The sequence below is a fragment of the Harmonia axyridis genome, chromosome 1 (assembly GCF_914767665.1).
Source record: "Harmonia axyridis chromosome 1, icHarAxyr1.1, whole genome shotgun sequence".
NCBI lineage: Eukaryota > Metazoa > Arthropoda > Insecta > Coleoptera > Coccinellidae > Harmonia > Harmonia axyridis.
In genome coordinates, this window is record NC_059501.1 from 22,653,383 (window position 1) to 22,664,803 (window position 11,421).

The window sequence follows — 11,421 nt, forward strand, 5'->3', positions numbered from 1 at the left end:
ACTAAATAGCACGTAGAGAGAGAGAATTTGCTGAAACATAGGAGTGAGATGCATGCATTTTGCCTCAGCTGACCGGAGGCACAACTTAAATTTAATTGGTTATTCATTTCGAAATAATTGATACTATTCTATCATTGGTTGAAATTCAAACTTTCTCCATCATGGTGACCGGAAATTCTACCCTTCTCTCTTCAATGTTAATGGCAGTGCTCTGCACCACAGAACTATCTGCACATTAGTGTTCTGTGCTCTGCACTCCATGATCACTTGTGAGTGTGACTGACATTTATAATCTAACCTCACCTTAAATATAAAATTGTTTACTATTTGAACCTACAGGTTCTATAGATTAGTAAAAATTTTTCATTATTGCAAAAAACATGGAACGTTCTGAATTGACAGAATGTAATAAATTAATTTCCCTCAATAAATGGCAAGAAGCTGCCACAACATTGAAATGTATGGCAAATACTGGGTATAATAATTCTTTATAATATAACGTTCATACATTGTTACGAATTGTTTTTTTACAGTGAAAATTTGGAAGATGTCCTTGAATTTGTTTCATCCGAATATTTACAAAGAGGAGAAGGGGTGTCAATCTTTCTGGTGGAGCTCTTTCGATATTTAAGAAAATCTGCAACTCTTAACGAAAGTCAAAATATTTTAGCCAATAATAGGTTTATACTGAATGAAGTCAAAATCATATTGCAAAAATTGATCGATAATGAAAATGAAAACTTCTTGATAAAAATAATACTTCAGTTTTTGGTGAACCTGGTGGTAGCGAATCAGACTTCTTGTTTAAAAGTTTCAGAAATTATGTATGAGGAGATTCTTGATTGTTTCTATAAACGAAGAAATGACTATGAAGTCCTTGCTCTATTGTATAATTTACATTTGAAAAATAGAGTCCTGTGCTTTAGAGATGAAGTTTATGAAAATATATTGAATTTTTCCAGAGATAATGACTGTGAATATGCTCAATTTTTATCTGAATTGTTTTTGTACTCTGAAAGTTTCTGGAGACACTATGATAAACTGGAAATATCTTCTAGGATAGAAGCATTAGAATTGCTTCAAATGAGGTGGATTAAAGGAAAATTACAAAGTCTTCCAGAAATTTCCTTGCAGATTTTGAGTAAAAAATTCTGGTCCTCAGAAAATGTGATATTTCAAACATTATCTTCCAATACTAATTCTTTGGAACCATATGAAATATCTCTATTGTTAGATATTTTAGGTTCATTATGTGGTAATGATATTTATCTTACCTCACTTCAGAAAGATTATGATTTAGTTATTAGGTGTGGAGTCTTGCTCATTAATATACACAGGATAGGAAAACAATCGGATAATTATTTTTCATCAGTACAAAAACTGTCTGAATTGAAAGAACCAAGTGAAGCTATTCAGAAACACCCTGCATTTGGCTTCAAGGTTGGATTAGTTCGACTAGTAGGAAATCTTTGTTGGAAGAACAAAAAAATGCAAGATTTGGTGAGTAATACAATCACAATTATTCAGTTTTATAGAATAATGAAAAAATAAATTAATGAAAATATTTTAGGGAGAAAGATCAATGTCCCAAACCCCACTATGCACTATTTTCAGAACAAAATTATGATTAGTTTTCCATGAACGTCTAATAGGCCATGGCGGTGAATCACCCTGTATTTTTATAGAACAGTTTATTTTGTATAGGTTCTATATAAATCAATGAAAAATACTTTTATGTATTCATAAATCATCATAACTTACTCTTTCTTTCAGGTGAGAGAAACTGAAATCATACCCATTCTTTTGGATTGCTGCAACATAGATGCTAGAAATCCACGTATCCTTTTCAGTTTTTTGAAAAAACTATGGAATAAATATCACTCCATAAGTGTACTGAAGCTCTTTGAATGGATGTATCTCAATACTTTTCTCGTTTGCTGAAGTTCCTATGTGAAAATTTATCTAATCCCCATAACATTTTTTTTTCAAAGTCAGGCTAAGTAGAACGCAAGATATTGAGGTCCTGAGAAGTCCATGTTAATGGGCAAATTACAAACGGAAGAGCTGAACTACTCGCGGTAAAACCAGAACTCTCGCACCAAATTTCATCCAAATCTGATAAGAATTATACACGAATGTTACAAGGATTTCCAAACACAAACCGACGGACAGACACAAAACCAAAGTTGTTCAAAATGGACTGAACTTCATTTTTTGGGAGGAAATTTTTTAATTTTAGAACAACAATTTTTAAAATTAAAAAAATATTAAACATTAAAAAAATGAGTATATTTTAAGAGAAGCCAATGGATTTTTATTTCATTATAAAGAGGAAGTTACGCCATTAATGATATCAGTCAAATGGCCGCCACGGCTACGTTTGTAGCATCATATCCTTTTTATCAAATTTTCCATGACAAATTCGCACATTTGCGGCTGTCTACCTCCTCGATAACTTCACGAATTCCATCTTTTAGGTCTTAAATCAGTTGCGAAGCATTGTCATAGGCCTTTAGACCTTGCTTGTGTGGCACGTAGCGCCGTTTTTTTGAAAATAAATGTCATCCACATCAAAATCTTCCAATTTCGACCATATAACATCGTTTGTGGAATGCCTAATTCCCAAGATCTATGAAGAATCAACAAACCTGGGTTTTCGTCAACACTGCGGGCTACATCAGCGATATTCTCAGTTGTTATTGAGCGACGCGCACGGTTTCAATTCTACAAATCACTAACTTGTCCCAACTTTTTCAGCAGTTTCACTATTGCTAGTCAAGAAGGTGCTTCAATATTATCCAAAAGTGCTTCAGTTTTGCAAACTGAGTTAAAAATTGTCACTATTTTTCTGGTGAATTTCAACAATTTCAGTGCGTTGTTGAAGCGTGCATCATTCCATTTTTAGTAATGACGTAATTTTTACTTGTCAAATGTCAAAAGATGACAGCTTCAAAAGTGACATCTACTTAGATAGCGGGCCATTTAAAATGGAACCTCATTGCAAAGCCCTTTACTTCAGTACTCTCTAAATTGAGTTTATTGTGTAAAACACCTCATAACTCTCAGATAATGCTCACTATTACCTTCAAAGCCTATTCACACGCTCGAGCCATTTGTGAAATTTGGCTTTGGCAAGGTAAAAAATAGTTGTGCAAACTTATCAGCAAACTGGTAAAATAATTATAAAATTATAGTAATTTTTTTAATTGACTGAAATCTTCCTTAACATATTATAGTGATAATGCAATGGGTTATTTTAGCGATAAGAAATTTGTGTGAAAATAACTTGGAGAATCAGAAAATAATAGCAGGACTTCATAAAGAAGGAACTGTTAGTTCAGCATTGGTTGAAGAAATGGGATTAACAATACATGATGATGAAAAAGGAGGAATAAGAATTGTCCCTCTTAACCTGAGAAAGTGACTTATGAAGAACTACATTTGTCTTATTTTGTTACTGTATAAAAATTTTTAATAATAAAGACCAATTGTTTTTCCGTGTAGGAATTTTTATTATTTCCCAATTTACCCGAGAACGGTTGATAACAATTTGAAAATGAAAACACTGTACCAACAATGACTTCAAGGCATTCTTCCAAAAAGGAACAAGAAGCCTTAAGAGGGAATACCACCACGTGACTACTCAGTTCAAAACAAAATTTTTTTCTTCTATCTAATCACCGATTTTTATGCCGTTTTCACATAATTCTTATAAAGAATAATATACTTTTGGTATCTTTCCGTTTTTTGCAAAATGATTGATGATTTGGTATTCCTATGAAGAAATGATATATTTAAAAAATATTTGTGAAATTATTGCAAAAAAAAAAATTACAAAAGAAGCAAAATTCAAATTTTGAGAAAATTCATAGGCTCGTCAAATACTTGCTTTCAGCGAAAGTTGAAATTATTGTAATATTCCTAAATTTTACTGATTATTCCATCGTTCTGGCAACACCGCATATTATTTTTGTCCCTCCTCCTTTGAGAAAATATTGACAGATCCCGGGAATGCCATGTGGAGTTGTTCCCTCTCAATGGTATTTTTTGGTCATTGAACATGAATGCGGCTTCAATGATGTTCTAGTTCATGAATTCACTTATGTTAATGAAATAAAATACTGCAAATTTTACACTATGGTAATTTTTTTTAATCTTTAAACTTGAAATAACTCGACGCACGACGAATAAAATTCGAAAAAATCAGTGTAAAACAGTTAATGAATAGCCAGTGGCAGGATCCATTGCAGTGGCGTCGCCATAAGGGGCCGCCCTTCCCTATTCTTGAAAACTGCCGTCGCCATCATTGATTCATTAATACTAATATCTACCAGAACTAGGAGTGTTAGGAGTTTTCCGTAGCATCGTAGCTAGGAATTCACGGCTTGGCTTGATTTTCAAGCTACTTGGCTGACTTGACTTGAAATCAAGTTGATCTCGAGTCAAGTAGTAGTCTTTCAATCTAAAGTAAAGTCAAGTTTTTATTTATCAAGTACTTGAATCATATCAAACTAAGTACATGATTTTTAGCAGTTTTATTGTATACTGTCACATCAATAAAAAAATGATGAAATGAAAAGCAACCTTGCAAAAGACACTTTTATTTATCGAACTTATTGTACCTATAAAGGAACCGAATTAAAATATCTATTTTTTTTTAAATAGAAACATAAATTAAATCACTATAAATAAAAAATGATCTATTGATCCTAAAAACTTACTTAAAAAATCATGTGTGAAATATTCGTTGCAGAAAATTATTCAAAACAATTTCCTAGTAATCCAGATTTCTCGGAAAAAGTAGAAAATGCATCCCTCCAATATTTGCCGCCCCTCTAAAGTAAACCCGCGGTTTCAAGTTCGACTTTATAAAACGCTTGAACATTTTTTTTTTTTTTTGATAAAGTGAAACAATCGGTTGATGCGAATGAACCATTAGGTATATTAAATTCGAAAAAAGATTCAATATTGATGAAAGAAATAAAACACTTGGCTATATGTGAAACGTATAGCCATTTTTCCAATCTATCTTCTAGGAATTCCGATTTCTTGAAAAAAGTGGAGAATGCCACCCTCCAAAAACCTATTTGCCGTCCCTCTAGAGCAGGCCCCGCAGCTTCAAGTTCTTCTGCTGAGTTTCGACTTTATAAAACGATTGAACATTTTGTTTTTCTTTTTCTTCAATATGATTGAGTAAAACAATTGGATGATGGTAAATTCGAATGCGCCCACGCCCAACCCTAGTTAATTTGATATGAAAAATCATATGTGAAATTCGTTGTGATAAAATAAATTTATTCAATACATAAGTACTTCTAGAAATTCGGATTTCTCGGAAAAAGTATAAAATGCCGCCCTGCAAATATTTGCCGCTTCGGCAAAATTCGTTTTGTCTTTTTTCTGAGAAAAAATTTCATTCTTCTCAGTTTTTATATTAATATAGGTACATATAAGTGTCTAATATTCTTCGAATAAATTCTATAAATTTTTCTTGTTTCTAATATTTTTTTATTTCGAGGCTTTTTATATTGAATAAAAACATTAATTAATTTCAATGGATTTTCGAACCTATATTTTCAATGTGGCTCCAGCTTTTAGATTTCTGAAAATACCAAAATCTACCAATAGAAATTTGAGAAAACTACTAATAAAGTCACACTGGTGAATGCTTCTTCAGTCTCTCGGCGCTCGAGGAATCCTCTTCTTTAGTCTATGCGCGCACGAGATTGCAGAAATATATGCCGTGCGTATCAAGCTCAAGTAATATCAAGTAGATTGATATCAAGTCAAGCAATACATATCTAAAATCAAGTCTAGCCAAGTATGTTATTTTTCACGGGCTTGATTTTCAAGTCAAGTATAGTTGGTTAAAATGTCAAGCTACTTATTGGCTTGATGAATTCCTAATCGTAGCAATCTGTATTATTGAAATTTAGTTTATTCGTTTGAATTATCTTGATTCAATATATAAATTCATGATTTCCAAGAGAATCAGATGAATTTCCAATCATAAAAGATCTTCAAGATAGAAAAAAATTAGGTTTGGAATATTTATACATTGGTTGTTGTTGTCCTGTTAGCCTATTATGGCAGGGGACAAGCAGCTAGCACAAAATTTGACAACATTCGAAAGCACACTAAATGAGGTATTTTTGCTGAAAAGAAAACATTCCAAAATAAATAATTTTTCATCGTTAAAACCATTGGAAAAATATAACTGATTTTGTTCACTTCAGAATCATGATATATTCATCTCCTTACCACCACCGCAATACGAATTTTTGGCACACAGAACTTCTTATCTTATTTTATTTCATTTATTTTATTTTATTTTGAAAATAATACATGGGCCGTAAAGCCCAAATATATGATTTATCTTGTAGGAAATTTAATGCCGTTTGCAGATATGTCGTCAAATTTGATGTAACTACAAGGATAACTGCAATATAATTGATTTTATGGAAAAACTTGAAATATTCCGTGAAATCAAGAAATGTTAAATTGAAGAATTACCCTCAACCTTTCGACCATGGATGATATGGAATTTTTCGTTGCAAATAACTTGTATATGATCCTCTATAGTGCCACAACCATTCGCAGTTTTTTTTCTTCCGGAAGTTTGACATAGTAATTATTTCAATTCATGTTATTGTACCTTTATAATCCAAAAGAATATTGTATTCGAAAAGTTGATTTCCGTTGAAAGTGGAACTGGTCCACGGAAATACCTTGGGAACAGTAACAATTATTCTCCACAAAGTGGTCAGATGATAGACAGATAGGGACCATGAGACAGCTTGCTTATAACCTGACACCACCTATTTTCTATTTCTATTATTTCTCACAAAGCCGTTGACTCACCTCAAAATAAGGAGAGAAACGAAAGCATGAATGGACATAAAGAACTTATCCCGTGTAATCTGAAACTTGCGGTTTTTGTCTGAGGTCTCGGATTGATACATATAACGAACTACGGTTGATATATCCGTGTTTTGTAACAAGATACCCGGACAGATGACTGGGTAACATGGGATAGTCTAGTTTACTAGATACAAAGATTACTGACTATACCTAAGTGTGGGGAGAATTGGTTATGCAATGGTGAAATGTGGTCCTGAATGTGAAAAAGAATCTGTTGTCGATTTTTGGGTCAATGACTTAAAAGGTTTGAAAAATTTCACTGATTGTGTTAAATTATTCCTTAGAACAGTGTTTTTCAATCTTTTCGACTTCGCGACCCCTTTACAGGTCGAAATATTCTGGCGACCCCCCTTGTGACGTAGAAAGCCAAAGAAAAAATTAAATTATTTCAAAATACGTACAGTTTTTACATACGTTAGGACCTAACGAAAAACATTACCTAAATTCACGCGGGTCAAACTGCGTCGGCGACTTATTTTGCCAGCAGCACTTGATATAGTTGAAATTATGGTCAGTAAGCAGGAGGCTAACAAATTAAAAACATACTACTTTCTGACAATACTATTTCACGCAGAATAAACGATATAGCCAAGGATATTCATGAACAAGTAATCGAAAAATTAAAGACCAGCCAACATTTTGCTTTGCAGTTTGACGAATCTACAGATGTTTCCGACTGTGCATAGTTTGTAGTATTTGTGCGCTTTGAAGCAGATGACAGTATTATGGAAGACATCTTATTTTGCAAAGCACTTCCTGCAAACACAACTGGCCAGTGTTTGTACGATTTGTTTTTAGAAAGCACTTGCGACTTCCATATTGATTGTAAAAAATGTATCGCTATTTGTAGCGATGGCTCTAAAGCTATGACTGGCAAAAATAGCGAACTCATTGCAAGATTAAAAGCGATAATGCCAAACATATCCTGGACACACTGTTTTCTTCATCGACAGACTCTAGCTGCTAAGGTAGTATCTTCTGAATGACGTGCTCACGGAGGTCATAAAAATTGTGAATTCTATCAAAGGTAAAAGCTTTGCAAACCCGGCTATTCAGAAACGTTTGTGAAGATTTGGGCTCACTTCATCAAAATATCCTTTATAACACAGAGTTCAGGTGGCTATCCAAAGGAAAGGTATTGACAAGAGTTCTGGAACTGAGAGCTGAATTGTTAATGTTCTTACAAGATGCAAAATCTGAATATGCTTCTCGTTTTTCTGACCCTATTTGGCTCTTGAAATTAGCATTTTTGGCAGATCTTTTTAGCCTCCTTAACAATTTGAACAACAACCTTCGAGGAAGTGAAGAAAATATTTTAACAGCCAAAAATAAAGTAAAAGCTTCACGCAAAACTTCGTTTATGGTCAACCTCTCTGCATAACAAAATGTTCGAGTCCTTTCCATGTGTTCAGAAGATAATTGAAGATAATGCAACAGACCAAAGTTTTGCATTATCGGCTCATATTCCTTGCACGATACTGAGCTTGCATAATTTACAAGAGAAACTTTTGACATACTTTCCAGACTTGCACTCTGAAGCTGACAATGGGCGTAGATGGATTTTAAACCCTTTTTTGGACAAATCAATAGATCCGGCTGATGTCACCACAAAAATGAAAGAATGTCTTCTAGATTTTTAGCTGCTCAAAATAGAATTTTATTCGCAAAGTGTCAACGTATTTTTGATAAAAAGAAAACACGAATATCCAGAGCTGGCAAAAGGAGCTCTTAAATTATTAGTGCCATTCGCCACTTCATACTCGTGTGAATTGACATTTTCTTCATTGGTAGACATTCAAACAAAAAGGAGAAATAGACTGCAATTAGAAAATGATTTGATTATTAACGTTTCAAAAATAGCACCACAATTCGATAAACTTCTGAAAAATAAACAAAATAAACCCTTCTCACTAAAATTGCGTTTTTATTGTGTAAGAACCTCGACTTTTTCTTTTAGCCGGCGACCCCCGAGTAAGGCGTCACGACCCCCCTAGGGGTCGCGACCCACAGATTGAAAAACACTGCCTTAGAATAATAAACACGGCATATGCCATTTTCAGTAAGCAAATTTTGTCCCCAGCATGAACTATCAAATTTGACATGAAGCGCGCGGAAATGAAAACATATCAGTGATACGATATTTCACTCAATTCGCAAGATTCTCCACGAAGAAGGCACTTCTCGGGTCCCATATTGAATCAATGTTTCATATTAACTCAAAATGTATTGAAATAAATACCTAAATATATCAGAAATTCAGTAAACAAACTTTAAGCGCGCCGAACGACGTGAAACAACCGATGACACTAGGAGAGCGAAAGTTGCCAAACCTTGGATTTCAGCAGGTAGATTTAGAAAATATAGAAAAAAATAAATATTCTGTTTATTATAAATTCGACAATACCATATCTTAGCACTGATCCGACAACATCAGCATCATAGACACGATAAAGCAATCTATCAGACATGATGTTTCTCAAATTGTAAAATACGTAATAAAATTGCTCCAATCGTTTAGTCAAAATTACCACCTGCATGTCCCATCGTCAAAATCGATCAACAACGAGTCCCAAATATTTAATTGAGTTTTCCCTAGATAGTAGGACAACTACAATCGCAGATGTCAATGCATTTAGAGAATACCTAGTCACTTTGGAAAAACCTGGTTGACCATTGACAGTCAATGAGATTGCGATGAATTTTGTTATTGCCGAATTCGAACTCAATAAACTCTGTGTCAACCATGCATTTATTTCAGGCCATTTTCAATCCCAAATTTCTCCCTCAAACATAACTACCGAATCATCTGCATATGAGATGACATTCATATTAGGGAGATTTATAATATAATTTATGGAAATAAGGAACAATAACGGTCCAAGAACAGTCCCTTGAGGAATTCCTGTGTTTGGGACCTACACAGCAGAAGACGGTGTCGAAAGCCTTGGTTAAATCCAAAAAAACTGCCAAAACCCTCTTTTTTTCTGTTCAACCTTTCATTTAAATAGGTGGTAAGATTTTCGATTGCTTCTGCTGTTGACACCCCCTCCCTGAATCCATACTCTATCGAACTCAAGATGCTGAATTGATTCGGAAAAGACATCAATCTTTGTCTTCAAGCAGTTCTGATTAATGCAAAATACTTTATTACAGAAATCGGTCTATAATTCGACATATTTGTTTTGTCTCCCGATTTGAATACACCAGTTATATGTGATTGTTTCGACTCTAATGATATTATACCTGTTTCAAAAATCAAATTTATTACATGAACATGAAGTATATAAAAAATTTAATAATATAAGAAATTCAAAACAACATGAGAAATTCTAAAAATATTATACATTAACAGGTACAAGGATAAATTAATTAACATGAAATATATAAAGGATAGAATGATATAAAAAACAAGAAAAATGAAATTTATAAAATATGAGAGTAAAAATATAGATACAAAAACTTAAAATATAATGAAGAAATAAAACACATTTTTTAGTAAAACGGAATGGAACTAAAAAATAAAAACTCTAAAACAAAAATGACAATATCTAAAATACTTTCTCTGAATGTTAAAAAAAATTGAAAATTAAGAACTAACAAGGTAATTTGTAATGTAACTGCAATGTAAGGATTTTTATCTCCCTGACCCAATAATAATAATAATAATAAAATGGTTTATTCTGTAAGCTAAAGGTAGATGTAAAAACAAAGATATCGGATACTAATTCTGTTTGATACCATTTATTCTTATACACTGTATATTCTCACAAAAACAATATCGCCAATAAATAACTTGGACTAGGACACACTATTGCTTGAATTTGTGACTGTTGCATGATTTAATATTACAATTGTGTTTGCTCGAAAAACCTGGAAATCAGGTGATTTCAATCCAAGTTAGGAACCCTTTTGTTTGTATTCATTTATTCAGTCCCATGTAGAAAGGCACATTTTCATTTTCTCGCAAACAGATCTGCAATCCATATAGAGAATTTTCGATTAGGGGTTATAAATCAGACTGATCAGAGGGGGTTGAAAGAAATCTTACAGTCTCACAGATCGCATTTTATGTATGGACGATCTCAGCTTTTGTGGCATCCGCATTATTAGCACAATCATAAATAATAGTGGATAATGTTCCCATAACATTGCATATGGATAATATATAATCTCATAGTCTGCTTCTAACTTGCAGGGTGGGTCTTGACTGGTATGTATATTTTAACATTATATTTAGTCATATCACATTTTCATAATGTTTTTCCAAGCATAAGACATAAGGTATACAATTTTAATCTTGAAAATGAGCTCCCATATTAGAAAAATCAGCATAGACTCACTTTTTAAATTCCATTTGGTGAGCGATGTAGTATTTAAAATATCTACAATAAAAAAGTAACTGCAATTTCGTAGGCGATAAAATTGAATATCCTTATCGTGATTTCTATTTCTTTTTCGAAATTAATAACTATTCAGCTGGCAACCACCTATTTTAGCTCT

General features: G+C 33.0%; 1 protein-coding gene across 2 annotated transcripts; it reads left to right on the forward strand.

The window, feature by feature from the left end:
- The first annotated feature begins 252 nt into the window (after positions 1-252).
- LOC123684277 (ataxin-10) lies at positions 253-3,497 on the forward strand. Of its 2 annotated transcripts, none has more exons than XM_045623466.1 (4): positions 253-475; positions 534-1,500; positions 1,774-1,837; positions 3,237-3,497. In XM_045623466.1, exons 1-4 carry the CDS (start codon positions 381-383, stop codon positions 3,422-3,424), a joined length of 1,314 nt encoding a protein of 437 aa, XP_045479422.1. In that variant the 5' UTR covers positions 253-380; the 3' UTR covers positions 3,425-3,497. The 2 variants fall into 2 exon arrangements, with proteins under 2 accessions (XP_045479422.1, XP_045479430.1); XM_045623474.1 differs by having other exon boundaries at positions 267-459.
- Positions 3,498-11,421: the final 7,924 nt, after the last annotated feature.